Below are 17,210 nucleotides of genomic sequence, written 5' to 3'. Positions count from 1 at the left end.
AAAACGCAAACAATAAAGGACCGGAGGGAGTACGTATGATACTTTGAAAATATCACTATATTTTAAAAATATATACTCAATTGCATGGATTTGTCTAGCTATTTTGTTTTTGTTTTATGCTCCCGTGGAATGGTTAAGGTGAGTATTCTTTTTCGTTGTACATTCATACACCTTCCATGTGAAATATTTATGCTGACTATATATATTGCTTGTGCAGGGATTATGAGTTGAGGAAGAAAATTTTATTATACTTTCTCAAGTATCATGTGAATGAAGTTAAAAACATTTCTGATATTGTACGAGGCGCGTCAAGTATATCTTAGTTTATATTGCCTGTGCAAGGTTTATAAGGGATTATATGTTGGATCATCGCTCTCTCATATACATCATCAACTTATTAACTTACATTGCAAGTGAATTGGATTTCAATTATTTTCTGATATTGTGAAACTTAACATACATTAGGTTTATAAATAATACCAGCCAAAAATATAAAATGCCCGTGGCAACGCACGGGCAGTCTACTAGTCTTAATTAATGGATGAGGCAAAGCTTTTGCCTCCGTTTCAAAAAAAAATGTCACAACAAGAGAAAATAAAAAGCTAAAGAGGGGCGAGATTGAAGTTTATTTGGTAACTGACACATGGCACCAGAGGCACAGGTTCAAAGTATTTTTCTGAGGCACAGGTTCAAAGTATTTTTTCTGAGAGGCACAACCAATGAACAGGCTAGCAATGAAGCAAGTCTATATGCTTTCTGCAACATTTCACCAGAGAGTACTTACAAAGTACGGTATATAACACTATTCAGAATCACCTTTGTCTGAAGGTGGAGCATCCAACATTGCTACCATCCACCTCGTGGGTTCCCAGCTTCATCTTTGCTGATTTAGCTGAATTCTTCACCGATTCTTCACGCATGCAGTCTTGGGAACATCGCCCAAAGGACCACTCACCTCTCGAGCTTCGTATAGCGCCACACCCATGTTTGTAGACTCCGGAGAAACTTCTCTGTTTGGTGGAATCCTGACAATGAAGGATCAGTCTATCATTGCAAAGGTTATAACATTACCGTGATCAATGATAGAACAGCACAACTACAATTACTGTCAACCAGTTTGATGAAACCCGGTGCTAACTTGTTCTGTTGACTGCATTTTCTAACAACTGGCTAGTGTTTGCACAGATTATTAACTTTGCATTATGTCAACGGGTTTCCGTTGCCTTGTGTGCTTGCCAAATTTATTGCTTGAAATTTCCTGGCAAGTTATGAATGATTTTCTGGAAGTTCTCAAAATTTTCTGGGAAGTTATGAATGAATTTCTGGAAGTTCTTAAAAATAGGTTATGAGGCTTGCCGTTAGCCTTGTTCTCTCCGCTTCAATAAGCCATGGCTTTCATCAAGAAAGGAAAAATTGTTTGGCCAACGAATGCCAGTTCAGTGTCTACGTGGAAAGAACCAACGGTTCACTCACTGTAATTGCACTTCAAATACTCTGCTTTGCCAAAATAAAAGTCCAAACAAAAGAAAATGGGAAGCAAAAATTCAAGAAAAAGATTGGGAGATTGCTCGGTAACTGGGCGCCAGGCACACGTTCAAAATATGTACAACCCCTAAACAAGATTTTTATGAGCAATGAAGCAGGTCTATGCTTTCTGCAACATCATCTACTAAAACAGAATATGCTAATACAAGTAGCAATTAGCCAAACTTATATAAAATGGTCTCCTATGGAATGGTTCGGAAAACATTTTGGTCCCACTAAAATTTTACACACGCAACAGCACATGACCATTTTGCTGTGTTCAATTCGCCAGGGGTCAGTTCCATGCCATGTTAACAACTGAATTGAGGGATTGCAAAACATGATGTATGGGGTCACAAACTCCCCCGCGTCGCCACGCCCTGGCGACTCGGGGGCGACCTAGCTCGCCCCGCCGCCACCCCCTTCTCCTCCCTCCCTTCCCCGCGCCGCCGCCGGAGGACGCCGGCGGGCAAAGCCCGCGCGGTTGACGGCGGCGGCGGGGGCCCTGCCGCGCGGCGTCCCGACGGTCTGGGGGCGGCAGACCTCGTCTCGTCGCACCCCTCGTCTCCTGCTGCTCTGCCCCCTTCGCGCGATGGCTCTGGCCTGAGTCGTCGTGGCGGCCCTGCTGGCCAGTCCCCGCTCCCTGTGGCGGCTCGTGAAGGACGCCCGGGCGCGGGCTGGTGCGGGTTCGTGGCGGATCTGGTCGGCGTCTCGTGGCATTTCTCTCCCAGATCCGGTCGGTGGGGGCTGGGGGAACGAGGTGGGGTCGGCTGGTGGCTTCGCTCGGAGCTTCTCGTTGGCTGCGGGCGGAAGGTGGGGCGCCGGGGCGGCGGCCTCGGTCCGAGCTCCAGACGCAGCCTGGACGTGGACGGCGTGCGCGGATGGCGTGAGTGCTCGCGGCGACTCCGGATGCACGCGTGGAGCGAGGACCGGCGGCCGGCGCGGCGGCGGCTGGCGCGCGTCGGGCACGGCGACTGGCTGGGTGTGGCGGGCGTGACGTCCCCGGGGTGCGAGGTGTGCTGCGGGTGGAGGGCATGCTCCTGCTCAGCTGCTTCGCTCGAGCGGCTCGATCTGGATCTGGCGCGTTGGTGCTCCGTTCTGATTGCTGCTCCTTGCGATGCAGCAGTGGTTGCTGCGGTGGTGGTGGTCGCGGCGGTGCTGCGGTGGTGGTTGGCGGCTACGGCCAGGGGGCGGTGCGTGTCTGGTCGCGGTGGATCGTGGGATCCCGTGGCCAGAGTGAGATCGGCCTCGGCAGGGGTGGTGATTGATTGGCGGCGGTCGGTGGTGGCGTGCGGTCGGCACATCTCCGGGAGAAATCCTTGCACCGGTCTCCACCGGAGCCGGCGACGGCGGCACCCGCGGGTGCCGCGATCTTTCTTGGAAGCGTCGTCGTGGAGGTGCGCTCCTCCTCCCCACGGCTTTGGCTCCGGAGAGAAACTTCAGATCCGCTGGATCGGGCAATGGAGGCGTCTTCGCGTCTTTCTCCTCCTTGGGGGCATCGTCTCGGAGCAGGCTACGACTGGGAGACTGGTGGATGACGGCATCTTCGCCGTGGAGGGCGGCATCTTCGCCGCGCGGTTTGCCGAGGCGGGGCGCTGGTTTCAGTTTGGCAACGATGATGGCGTCGAGTGGAGCTTGGGTCGCGGCGTGGTCTTCGGTAGTCGGTTCTTTCCGGCGTGTCCGAGGTGCTCTTCCGTGGTTGCTGGTTGCTTTGAAGTCGGAGCTGCGTTGGAGCGAGTCCAGGTGGTGACGGTGACAGGCATTCGGCGGTCGTTTGTGGTGGGCACGGTCGGCGCAAGTCCTGCATATTTCCCTTGCGTTGTTCGGAGTCAAAGTCGGAGCTGCCCGTTGCTTGCGCGTGTGGCCATCTGTTGGCATGTGCCGTCGTGGCTTTTGTTCCATGTCGGTGGCCAGGTTGGCCGGTGGTGCTCATGTCATGTGGGCTGTGTTGTGTTGGTTTTAGCCCGGTTTTCCGTCAATTAACCGGACAATTCTCTTCTTCTTAATCAATGAAAATGGCAAGTCTCTTGCCTCGTTTTAAAAAAAAAAAAACTGAATTGAGGAACCACTACATACAAGGGGGATTTCATACACATACCTAGAGAATAAGACAAACTTAAGTGAAATCGCGTATTTCACCGCCATTGGTCTGGGGAAAGGGACGTAGGTATTCAGGATCAATTTTTCCTAAGGTGGAGCAACATTGCTACGTGAAGTCTTCTGAGTTCCCAGCAACATCTTTGCTGGTTGTACCTGAACTCTTCACGTATTATTCATTTCGCGCACTCCTAGGAACATCACACAAAGGATCGGTCACCTCTTGAGCTTCATATCGCATCCATGTTCATAGAACCTGCCGGTAGACTCCGGAGCAACTCCTCCATATGGTGGAACCCTGACAATAAAGGCATTCAATTTCAGTCCATAATTATCAAGGTTATAACATGAGGTAGCCAATTATCCTGTCAACCAATTTGATGACACAAGGTGCTAACTTCGCTACATAGACTGCATTTTCTAACAACTGGTTAATGTTTGCACAAATTGTCAATACTATACGAATAAACTGCAGAGTATTGGGATATTTGCATCTAACTAGCCCTGGAGAGGCATATAACATTTCTCAAATAGGACGGCACAGTAATTGCAGCCAGATCAGGTACTATTTCTGTGTACTGTGTCAACAGGTGTTCTGTTGCCTGCTTTGTTTGCCAAACTTATTGCTGAAATTTTCCCTGAAGTTATTAGAAAATAAAAAAAAGCTTAAAAGGTTAGGCATTGAAATCGATGTTGCCTTTGGCCTTGTTCTCCCAGCATCATTAGCAGGGAATATTGGTTGACAACCGAAAGCAAGTTCAGTGTCTCTTTGCGAAGAACAGACTGTCTGTTCACTCACTGTAATTGTAGGCATAGCTGTAGTTCAGATCGATTGCTTTGCCAAAATAGATGCCAAAACAAGAGAAAATGAGGGAAAGTTCAAGGCAAAGATCCGCGGTTGCTTGATAACTGACACATGGCACAAGGCAGTCAAAATATTTTTTGAGACGCACAGATTCAAAATATGCACGACCAATAAACAAGCTTTTTATGAGTAATGAAGCAGGTCTATATATGCTTTCTGCAAAATTGCAGAATCACCTTTATCTGGTATGTGGTATACAACACATTATTCAGAATCCTCAATACTGCTACCCAAAGGATCACCTGCCCAGCTTCATCTTTGCTAATTTAGCTGAAATCTCCACTGATCTTTCATTCATGCAGTCTTGGGAACATCACCCAAAGGACCAGTCACCTCTCAAGCTTCTATAGCGCCACACCCATGTTTGTAGACACCAGAGCAACTTCTCCTTTTGGTGGAACCCTGACAATAAAGGATCAGTCTATAATTGCAAAGGTTATAACATACTGTGATCTAGTATGATAGAACAGCACAGCTACAATTACTGCCAACAACTACAATTGCAAAGGATCTGTTGACTGCATTTTCTAACAACTGGCTAGTGTTTGGGAAGAACAAAGTACTATACAAATAAATTGCAGAGTGATGGGATATTTGCAACTAGCTAGCTAGTACTAGAGAGGCATATAACATTTTTCAAATACGATAGCACGGTAATTGCACCATGATACGATGCCAATCACAATGCACACATCATAAAAGAAATACTAGCCCCTATCGAGCAACACCTCAAACAGCAAGACACTCATAGCTGGGCGACCACATCACCGCAGAAAGTCGTAGGCTCAGAGCAACTATGGACATATTCAAACAACAGCAGATCCGAAAGAGCACTGAACTAATTGTAAGTTATTTGCTTCGGCGGGGCTAACAGCTTCTGGGAAGAGCATCCTAACCTATTCTCGAGGTCATGGCTGATGTAATCGAAGGCGCCCACAAAGCCCCCCCCCCTTGATAATGTTGGACCCATTGTCAAGCAACTGATGTGCCTGACCTACCGTTTCCTCCTCCTCATCCCCTCCTCCCTCCTGACCACCCGCCATCCTCACTGGGTTCAAACGATGGATCCTTTTGCTCACCTCGGGGCACAGGAGTGTAGAAGCTAACAATTGGAATCAAATTACAGAAGACATGATCATCACACACCCTGCTCACCCGCTCTGATTCTAGTTCAACTGTGAAGAGGCCAGCAACCGTGGTCATGAAAATGACGTTTGCTCCCTCAGCAAAGCCCAACACATACAATGAACTTGCTGGCTCCACGAGAGCACCATCTGGGAGCAAATTTTGCAAGTAAATGACCCGGCTCAGTACCCATCGGGCATCGGCGCCTTCAATCACCTCCCTTGTCCACAATTTGAGATGCGGACTCATCTCTTGGGTAACTCCCAGTCCACCGTCCTCCGCCAGCATGATGTTATATCGGCCATCGTAGATCGGCTCATAGTTCGGTGGGTCGAAAACAGTCAGGTCGTGCCGTGCAAAGTCGTACTCTAGGATGCACCCATCGTCAGACATGAAGTAGAGCAGAGACCTCCCAACGAGCACGCTGGAACAAAATGTAAAACACATGGGCAAGCCATGGAAAATCCAGCGCAGCTCATCCCAGCTGTCGGTTTCCGACGAGTATAGGCGCGTCAACGTGACACGCCCCCCGTCACCGTCGCCGTCATGCTCGACGCAGAAGACGAGTAACACGCCAAAAGGGCCTCTGAAGCAGTCCCGGTGGTCACACCCGCCGTCAGCTGCACAGAACACGGCCGCGGTGGCGTACACTGTCACCTCCTCGTACCGGCAGATGACATCGTACACCACGGGCACCGGTACGCGCTGCTGGGCGCCCGTGGTTGGCTCCCACACAAGGAGTAACTTTTTACATGTACAAAGTTAGTATAAAATCAAGTCACTTATTTTGAGACGGAGGGAGTATAACTTTAGTAGTACAAAGCTGTATTAAAGTTGAAACACTTATTTTGAGACGGAGGGAGTATAACTTTAGTAGTACAAAGTTGAGTCACTTATTTTGGGACGAAGGGATTACAAAAGTTAAGACACTTATTTTGGGACGGAGGAAGTATTTTTCTATCTATTTTTCATTTTGCATTGGAGGAACTGGAGGTGAATAGCAGCACAACTAAGATTGCTGCTATTACAAAGACAAATAATTATTCAGGAAAAGTACCAGGGCACAAAGATAAAAGCAGAGTTACCTTTCCCGTAAAAGAAGATACATTTCCTATCAAGTAACCATAGTTTGAATTGTTCTTTCTTTCCCACAATAAAGAAGTGTTGTTATTTAGATACTTTATATATTCTGGATAAGTTAGTTTTCTCACTGTTCTTTTTTTCAATGTTTGTGTGTGTTCCCCCAGTTTCTAGACTTACAAAATAATATGATTTTTTCGGAAAGGTTTCATGCCTCATAAGCTGCACCCATCCTGTACAAAAAGTATTGGTTCCTGCACGGCCGATAGCTTCAATATATGTTACATTTCTCAGTTTATGCAAATAAGCATAGAGAATGATCAGCAGCATATTCACCTCCTGCTGTACTATGGTGCAAGTGTATTATTCTTCACTTATCTTACTGTTTGTCAGTCAATTGTTCTTGCTATGTAAGGTGTGGATTCTATGACAAGTACTTGGGAACTTGCATATATTGGTGCCTCGACATTTTAAAAAAGATAGTTTTTTTTTCTCCTTATGTCCAACTTTATTTGTGATGCTCCTCATTTTGGACAGAACTTTCTCTGTACCAGGATACATGTTCAATTCCTTTCAATATGCCAGATTGTGATAAACCACACATTCACTGAAATGTGTGAGACCATCCTGTTCCAGGTGTAGCAAAGCATGCATTTTCCCAAAGATCTGCACAGATAAACACAGCCTCCGCCTCCACCATGACGAGTGATCACTGCGACAGAACAGGTCATCATGGTTGGCTCTAAGAGCTCACCGATGGCGAGTATTTTGTTGGTGGGACTCATCACTCACTGTAGTTGTAGATATAGCTGTAGTGTGACTGACAAATGGGTATATGGTCAAACTATCTACTGCTATAAAGAAGCTGGTTATGACCAAGCTAAGGTTTTCTCTGCTTTGTGCAACATCATCTAGCTACTATCCATTTTTTAAATTGAATAATACATACTAACTATCAGGAAAATAACTTATATTAAATGCCGTCCCAGGACAATCTGTTCCAATCCCAAACACAGTTCACATCCAGCATTCATGCCATGTTAACAGCACTGGGTTCAGTTGGTTTCACTACTTATTTGAGAAACTATTTCATACGAATAAATTTCACACATATACTTGGAGAATAATGAAAACGAGTATTTAGCCACACAGGTGCCTCTGGGGCAAAAGGTTCAGTGGTATATACAACACAGTATTCAGAATCACCTTTCTCTGAAGGTGGAGCATCATAAACATTGCTACCTGAGGTCTTTTGAGTTCCCAGCATCATCTTTGCTGATTGAGGTCTTCACGTATTCTTCATATAGCAAGCCGCATCCATGTCCGTAAACCGTGCTGGTACACGCAGGAGCAACTTCACCATAGGGTGGAACCCTGACAATAAAGGCATACAATTTCAGTCTATAATTGTTAAGGTTATAACGTAAGGCAGAAAGTTACTGCGATCTATGATAGGACAGCACAACTATAATTATAACCAATTTGACGATACAAGGTGCTAAGTTTGTTCTGTTGACTGCCTTTTCTAACAACTGGCTAGTGTCTGCACAGATTATGAAGTACAATACGAATAAACTGCAGAGTGATGAGATATTTGGAACTAGCTAGTATTGGATAGCATGGTAGTCACACTTTGATACGATGATAATCACAACGTGCACATCATAATAGAACATACTAGGCTCTAACTCCCAAATATTGTTAACGAGTGACATCTCAAACAGCAAGAAACTCATAGTAACTAGGGACATCTTAGAACATCTTGAACCCCACTAATCCTTGTCTTACAAAATACAACAGCCAAAGGCTCAGAGCGACTAGGGACATGTTATAGAACAATAACAAATAACACATTGGCACACTTCAGCGGGGCTAGCGGCTTTTGGGAAGAGAACCCTAACCTGTTCTCTATGGCGTGGTTGATGCATTCGAAGGCGTTGACGAAGTCCCCCTTGGTAACATTTGACTTTTCTCCTCCCCCCCCCTCTTGCTCCTCACCACCTGCATCCTCACTATGCTTCAACGACAGACCCCTGTGCTCACCACGAGGCACAGGAGTGTAGAAGCTGACAACTGGAATCAAATAACAAAAGAGATGATCACCGGATTCATCGCACACCTTCCTCGCCCGCTCTGATTGCAGTGGTCAGGAAAATGGCATTTGCTCCCTCGGCAAAGCCCAGCACTTGCACTCTAGTCTCTGCATCCAGGAGAGCACCAACCGGGAGCAAATTTTCCAGGTAGACGAGCCGGCGCAGCACCCATCGTGCATCAGCACTGTCACTCACCTCCCTTGACCACAATTTGAGCTGCTGATTCATCCTTTGGCAAGCTCCCAGTCCACCGTCCTCCGCCAGCATGATGGTATATCGGCCGTCACAGACTGGCTCATAGTTTGGTGGGTCAAACACTGTCAGCCCATGCCTTGCCAAGTCACACTCGAGAATGAATCCATCATCAGACATGAGAGCAACTCCAATGTGGCGATCCATTTCGTCCGCCGCTGTCCGTTTGGGTCGGCGCGGACAGAAAAATCGGCCCAACGTGCCGACCCAAACGGACGGGCATCCGCTTTTCGTCCGCGGGCGATCCATTTTCGGCTCATTTTTGAGCCGGATTTGCGTCGGCGCGGACATGCGACGGACGCGCGCACGCTCGCCTTCTTCTTTCCCCGGGCCCGCTAGTCGATGGCTCATTGGCCTCCCCTCACCCTCCAGCAACCCTCGCCCGCCTCCTTTGTCGCCGACGCCGCCGCCTTTTTTTGTCGGCGACTCTGCCAGCTGCCGCCGCCTCCACATCCGCCCAGCAACGCCGCTCACTCCCCCCCCCCGGTCGCCCCGTCACCGCCGTCTTGCCGCCGGGGAGCAAACTGTTTCCCACCCCCGCTCCCCCGACCGCACAGCCGCCCGCGACCAAGAGGCTGCCTCGCCGCGCCGGCCAGATCCTCACCGGCACGCTCGTCGGACGCCGGCCCACTCGTTGGAAGTCGGCAGGGCAGCTAGCTGGTCCGTGCGCGCCGCGACTCCCCTCGCCGGCCATCTCCTTCTTCGATGCCCGCAAGTTGTTCGACAGTTTGCCAAGGTACGAAAATGGACTCCGCCGATGAGTTCTTTTTTCACAATTTCCTTTGCGACTCCGACGATTCGTCGTCCGACGATAAGGAGGAGATATTGGCTGCCGTGTTGGTCCATCACCACCTCAACAGCCAGCGGCCGTTGTTTCGTGGCTCCATTCCGAGCCACCTTCCGGCGTTGAATCGCAACCGAGAGAGCGGGCATTTCCTTCTTTGGAAGGACTACTTTGATACAACAAACCCGTTGTTCAAACATCACAAATTCCGCCGCCGTTTCCGATTGAGTAGGCATGTTTTCAACCGTATTAGAAAGGAAGTGGTCAGCTATGATGACTATTTCGAGTGCAAAGAGGATGCCGTCGGCAAGATTGGTTTCTCCTCTTATCAGAAATGCATTGCGGCCATCCGAATGCTTGCATACAGAATGCCCGGTGATCTCATTGACGAGTACGTCTGTATGAGCGAGTCTATATGCCTAGAGTCCATGTATAAGTTCTGCAAGGCTGTTATTGCTGTGTTTGGCCCCGAGTACTTGAGAGAGCCGACGGCTGAAGATACAACCCGTTTGTTGGCGATGAATGCCAGAAGGGGCTTCCCAGGGATGCTTGGCAGCATAGACTGCATGCACTGGAAGAGGAAGAACTGTCCTTCTGCTTGGCACGGTTCATCGGACCACATACATCTGTATGTATGATTTCCAACAAATCTGTTGCTCTCTCCATAGTACCGGAGAACGGTGTTTTTGTCATCTTACCTATAAGGCACGGTTCGCAAGTACCAAGTGATTCATAATCAAGTGGTTCCAAAAGCCCATCAGTATGGAGTTTCTTCATGCGCTTTACACCGATATGACCCAAACGGCAGTGCCACAAATAAGTTGCACTATCATTATCAACTCTGCATCTTTTGGTTTCAACATTATGAATATGTGTGTCACTACTATCGAGATTTAATAAGAATAGACCACTCTTTAAGGGTGCATGACCATAAAAGATATTACTCATATAAATAGAACAACCATTATTCTCTGATTTAAATGAATAACCGTCTCGCATCAAACAAGATCTAGATATAATGTTCATGCTTAACGCTGGCACCAAATAACAATTATTTAGGTCTAATACTAATCCCGAAGGTAGATGTAGAGGTAGCGTGCCGACTGCGATCACATCGACTTTGGAACCATTTCCCACGCGCATCGTCACCTCGTCCTTAGCCAATCTTCGCTTAATCTGTAGTCCCTGTTTCGAGTTGCAAATGTTAGCAACAGAACCGTTATCAAATACCCAGGTGCTACTGCGAGCATTAGCAAGATACACATCAATAACATGTATATCACATATACCTTTGTTCACCTTGCCATCCTTCTTATCCGCCAAATACTTGGAGCAGTTCCGCTTCCAGTGACCAGTCTGCTTGCAGTAGAAGCACCCAGTTTCAGGCTTAGGTCCAGGTTTGGTTTTTTTTCTTGAGTAGCAACTTGCTTGCTGTTCTTTTTGAAGTTCCTCTTCTTCTTCCCTTTGCCCTTTTTCTTGAAACTAGTGGTCTTATTGACCATCAACACTTGATGCTCCTTCTTGATTTCTACCTCCGCAGCTTTCAGCATTGCGAAGAGCTCGGGAATAGTCTTATTCATCCCTTGCATATTATAGTTCATCACGAAGCTCTTGTAGCTTGGTGGCAGTGACTGGAGAATTCTGTCAATGACGCAATCATCTGGAAGATTAACTCCCAATTGAATCAAGTGATTATTATACCCGGACATTTTGAGTATATGCTCACTGACAGAACAGTTCTCCTCCATCTTGCAGCTATAGAACTTATTGGAGACTTCATATCTCTCAATCCGGGCATTTGCTTGAAATATTAACTTCAACTCCTGGAACATCTCATATGCTCCATGACGTTCAAAACGTCGTTGAAGTCCCGATTCTAAGCCGTAAAGCATGGCGCACTGAACTATCGAGTAGTCATCAGCTTTGCTCTGCCAGACGTTCATAACATCTGGTGTTGCTCCAGCAGCAGGCCTGGCACCCAGCGGTGCTTTCAGGACGTAATTCTTCTGTGCAGCAATGAGGATAATCCTCAAGTTACGGACCCAGTCCGTGTAATTGCTACCATCATCTTTCAACTTTGCTTTCTCAAGGAACGCATTAAAATTCAACGGAACAACAGCACGGGCCATCTATCTACAATAAAACATAAACAAGCAAGATACTATCAGGTACTAAGTTCATGATAAATTTAGGTTCAATTAATCATATTACTAAAGAACTCCCATTTAGATAGACATCCCTCTAATCCTCTAAGTGATTAAGTGATCCAAATCAACTAAACCATGTCCGATCATCACGTGAGATGGAGTAGTTTCATTGGTGAACATCGCTATGTTGATCATATCTACTATATGATTCACGCTCGACCTTTCGGTCTCCGTGTTCTGAGGCCATATCTGTATATGCTTGGCTCGTCAAGTATAACCTAAGTATTCTGCATGTGCAACTGTTTTGCACCCGTTGTATTTGAACGTAGAGCCTATCACACCCGATCATCACGTGGTGTCTCAGCACGAAGAACTTTCGCAACGGTGCATACTCAGGGAGAACACTTCTTGATAATTAGTGAGAGATCGTCTTAAAATGCTACCGTCAATCAAAGCAAGATAAGATGCATAAATGATAAACATCACATGCAATCAATATAAGTGATATGATATGGCCATCATCATCTTGTGCTTGTGATCTCCATCTTTGAAGCACCGTCGTGATCACCATCGTCACCGGCGCGACACCTTGATCACCATTGTAGCATCGTTGTCGTCTCGCCAATCTTATGCTTCCACGACTATCGCTACCGCTTAGTGATAAAGTAAATCATTACAACGCAATTGCATTGCATACAATAAAGCGACAACCATATGGCTCCTCCCAGTTGCCGATAACTTGGTTACAAAACATGATCATCTCATACAATAAAATTTAGCATCATGTCTTGACCATATCACATCACAACATGCCCTGCAAAAACAAGTTAGACGTCCTCTACTTTGTTGTTGCAAGTTTTACGTGGCTGCTACGGGCTTAAGCAAGAACCAATCTTACCTACGCATCAAAACCACAACGATAATTTGTCAAGTTGGTGCTGTTTTAACCTTCGCAAGGACCGGGCATAGCCACACTCGGTTCAACTAAAGTTGGAGAAACTATCACCCGCTAGCCACCTTTGTGCAAAGCACGTCGGGAGAACCGGTCTCGCGTAAGCGTACGCGTAATGTCGGTCCGGGCCGCTTCGTCCAACAATACCGCCGAACCAAAGTATGACATGCTGGTAAGCAATATGACTTATATCGCCCACAACTCACTTGTGTTCTACTCGTGCATATAACATCAACACATAAAACCTAGGCTCTGATACCACTGTTGGGGAACGTAGTAATTTCAAAATTTTCTTACGCACACGCAAGATCATGGTGATGCATAGCAACGAGAGGGGAGAGTGTGATCTACGTACCCTTGTAGACTGATAGCGTAAGCGTTAGCACAACGCGGTTGATGTAGTCGTACGTCTTCACAACCCGACCGATCAAGCACCGAAACTACAGCACCTCCGAGTTTTAGCACACGTTCAGCTCGATGACGATCCTCGGACTCCGATCCAGCAAAGTGTCGGGGTAGAGTTCCGTCAGCACGACGGCGTGGTGACGATCTTGATGTACTACCGTCGCAGGGCTTCGCCTAAGCACCGCTACAATATTATCGAGGATTATGATGGAAGGGGGCACCGCACACGGCTAAGAATATGATCACGTTGATCAACTTGTGTGTCTAGGGTGCCCCTTGCCCCCGTATATAAAGGAGCAAGGGGAGGAGGCCGGCCGGCCCCTATTGGCGCGCCAGGAGGAGTCCTCCTCCTAGTAGGAGTAGGACTCCTACTAGGATGGGGAAGGAAGTGGGGAGGGAGAAGGAAAGGGGGGCGCCGCCCCCCCTTCTCCTAGTCCAATTCGGACCAGGGGGAGGGAGGCGCGCGGCCCACCCTAGCTGCCCCTCTCTCTCTCTCCACTAAGGCCCATATGGCCCATTACTTCTCCCGATAGGGTTCCGGTAACCCTCCGGCTCTCCGGTTTTCTCCGAAATCACCCGGAACACTTCCGGTGTCCGAATATAGCCGTCTAATATATCAATCTTTATGTCTCGACCATTTCGAGACTCCTCGTTATGTCCGTGATCACATCCGGGACTCCGAACTAACTTCGGTACATCAAAATTCATAAACTCATAATATAACTGTCATCGAAACCTTAAGCGTGCGGACCCTACGGGTTCGAGAACAATGTAGACATGACCGAGACATGTCTCCGGTCAATAACCAATAGCGGAACCTGGATGCTCATATTGGCTCCTACATATTCTACGAAGATCTTTATCGGTCAGACCGCATAACAACATACGTTGTTCCCTTTGTCATCGGTATTTTACTTGCCCGAGATTCGATCGTTGGTATCTCAATACCTAGTTCAATCTCGATATCGGCAAGTCTCTTTACTCGTTTCGTAATACATCATCTCGCAACTAACTCATTAGTTGAAATGCTTGCAAGGCTTATGTGATGTGCATTACCGAGAGGGCCCAGAGATACCTCTCCGACAATCGGAGTGACAAATCCTAATCTTGAAATACGCCAACCCAACATGTACCTTTGGAGACACCTATAGAGCTCCTTTATAATCACCTAGTTACGTTGTGACGTTTGGTAGCACACAAAGTGTTCCTCCGGCAAACGGGAGTTGCATAATCTCATAGTCATAGGAACATGTATAACTCATGAAGAAAGCAATAGCAACATACTAAACGATCGGGTGCTAGGCTAATGGAATGGGTCATGTCAATCACATCATTCTCCTAATAATGTGATCCCGTTAATCAAATGACAACACATGTCTATGGTTAGGAAACATAACCATCTTTGATTAATGAGCTATTCAAGTAGAGGCATACTAGTGACGTTTGGTTTGTCTATGTATTCACACAAGTATTATGTTTCCGGATAATACAATTCTAGCATGAATAACAAACATTTATCATGATATAAGGAAATAAAATAATAACATTATTATTGCCTCTAGGGCATATTTCCTTCACCTGGTGTCTCAGAACTTCAGGTCGCGGCGCCCGGCAGCGTCCGCGCAGTGGTGTTGGTGGAAGAACCGCACCAGGAAGGCCTCTGGGAAGTGCTTAACGACGCACACGTCGTCCGGCAACATGCCCATCTCCTGAACAATGGCGTTGGCGATGTCTTGCGTGGAGGCCCTGAGGTCGCGGTCGAGCCAAGCCACGACGGCGTTCGAGCTGAGGAGCGCCGCCTCCTGGTGCATGGCCGGCGTGGGGTGGATCACCGTGAACACCTCGACCGGCCTCTGCGAGTGGTCGCTGGACCAAGCCATGGCGCGGGGGAGGGCTTGGGGACGAGGCGGGGCCGGCACAGGCGCTGCACGCACAGGGAAGGGGCGACTGGGGTGCACGACAGAGGCGCCCGGGCGAAGGTGCGGAGCAGGCTTGTTGAAGCAGTTCTTTGCTTTGTGGCCGGGTTGGAAGCAGCGGCGACAGGTGATTGGGTTGCGGCACTCGGCTTGTTGATGGCGAGGGAAGAGGCAGCGGAAGCAGAGCCCTTTAATCCAGTCCGGGACGGGTTGGCGCGGCTTCAATGGAGTAGTAGGAAAAGCCGGCCGGCGTGGCCGACGGGACGCGACGGTGACCCAGCCGTCCATCGCCTCGAGCCCCGCGGTTGCCTCCCGTGATGAATGCGCATCCAGGGCGCGTGTGCCGTTGCCGCGGATTCGGTCAGCCCAGCTGACGGAGTTAATGCGCCTCTCCTGCCCAGCCGCGTCGGCATTGAAGGCGAGTGCGTGGCCAGAAGCAGCCTGGCGAGACGCGGCGAGGAGCAGCTCGGGGGGAGTCTCAGGCACACAAGAGACGTCCCGCAGGTCGCGCGCCGGCCTGCCCGGCGGTGGGGGAGGTGGCGTGGCCAAAGCCCGATCCAGATCCAGATCTGTCATCCGCGGGATGCCTCGCGTGGCAACCGCCGTGAAGAGGGACGGGACGGCCGTCGGGACGGTGGTGGCCATCGCCGTTCTGCTGAGCCGGGCACGGATATGGGTCGTGCCGCGGCGCTTCAAGGCTCTGGCTCTGCAAGTGGTGACGCAGCCCGTGTGCTAGAGCTGGTGCCTGTGCAGGCCACTCCCCTGGCTGCTTCGGGACGAGGCCGAAGCCATGTGCGCCAGCCCTCGCCGCGCGCGGCACGACGCCTCTCCCAGGAAGCTCTCACGCCACCTGCCTCCCCACCTCTGTCGCCTACAACTGTGCTCCCGCCATCTCCACGCTCCAGGAGAAGTGACGAGCGCCTCTCACCGCTCTCGCAGGCTCGCCTTACCGCACTGTTGCGCCTGCTCTGCTCTCCTTCCATGCTCCAAGCTCCGTTGCTCTCACCTGCGAGGCCACCAGGTTTTGAGGCCTCCCCAACGCCTCCCCTGATCTCAAGTGGTCCTCTGCGGTGCACGCCTTCGCCGGTGCGGCTGCGCAGGGGGGCTGTTGCTGTTGAAGGGGCGGCAGGACTGCAGTGCCTCGCGCCACTCTTCGAAGACCGTCAGGAGGCCATCCTGTCCCCCTGCTCCAACACCGGCTCGGGCACCGTTAACTCGCCGGAAGACCATGGCTGGGCTCGTCATCTCCAAGGCTGGTGGAGGCTTCTCCATCACCAAGTCATGTGCTTCTGGACGTCCTAAGGCTATTGCGGCTAGGCGCCCCAAGGTGACTCCGGTGGCCAGAGCGGCTGAACTGCTGGTGTGCCGCACTCTATGCATCGTCAAGGATGGGCAGGATGTCACTGCTGCCGCCCTGGACGCTTTCGCTGAGCGTTTCAAGGAGCAGCTGCCACCAGATGTAATCGTAGCCATGCGAGGATTGTTCAAGCTCGACTACAATAGCGCTACAGGCATGGAGGAGGCCCTCATTGCGCATGGAGGTGATGGTGCACTCGACCTGGAGTCGAATGACGACGGCACCGTGGCTCAGCTGGCTAATGCTTGAGCGCTTGCTGTTGCTGTCTACCCGGGACCATAGTTTCTTAATGTTAGCACAAGACTATGCCACGTTGTGTGTTTGGCCCGTGTATGGGGTGCTCAATGTGTTTCTAGCACGAGTTGTGCTGGCCTGTGGCCATGTATCTGTAGTGGATTATGTTCATGTGACCTTTAGAATGCAAAATGTTGTTGTGTCCGTTTGCACTGCTTCTTGGAAGACAGTCCTCAAGGTGCTCTCTATTTTACATGATAGAGCAACCAATTAACTTCCTCAGTTGGAACGTAAGGGGTCTTAACTGCCTGGACCGACGATCTATGGTGAATGCAACGATTGCCTCCTCGTCGTGCCATATCGTGTGCCTACAAGAGAC

General features: G+C 49.1%; 1 protein-coding gene across 1 annotated transcript; it reads right to left on the bottom strand.

The window, feature by feature from the left end:
- Positions 1–5,497: 5,497 nt before the first annotated feature.
- LOC125554897 lies at positions 5,498–9,183 on the bottom strand. The gene is made up of 4 exons (XM_048718278.1): positions 8,811–9,183; positions 8,593–8,764; positions 8,023–8,092; positions 5,498–6,355 (listed from the first exon to the last, which is right to left on the bottom strand). Exons 1-4 carry the CDS (start codon positions 9,181–9,183, stop codon positions 5,498–5,500), a joined length of 1,473 nt encoding a protein of 490 aa, XP_048574235.1.
- Positions 9,184–17,210: the final 8,027 nt, after the last annotated feature.

Source organism: Triticum urartu, chromosome 4, assembly GCF_003073215.2.
Source record: "Triticum urartu cultivar G1812 chromosome 4, Tu2.1, whole genome shotgun sequence".
Classification (NCBI taxonomy): domain Eukaryota; kingdom Viridiplantae; phylum Streptophyta; class Magnoliopsida; order Poales; family Poaceae; genus Triticum; species Triticum urartu.
Note: the sequence above shows the minus strand (reverse complement) of the source record. Positions and strands in the feature narration are given on the sequence as shown.

Bases quoted from the DNA above. Each gene is read 5' to 3' on its own strand.
- LOC125554897 (XM_048718278.1), bottom strand. From the start codon at position 9,183: ATGGATCGCCACATTGGAGTTGCTCTCATGTCTGATGATGGATTCATT. The intron at 8,765-8,810 runs GTGTGCGATGAA...ATTTGATTCCAG, and splicing joins AATCAGAGCGGGCGAGGAAG to TTGTCAGCTTCTACACTCCT. The intron at 8,093-8,592 runs GTTAGGGTTCTC...TAACAATTATAG, and splicing joins AACCACGCCATAGAGAACAG to ACTGAAATTGTATGCCTTTA.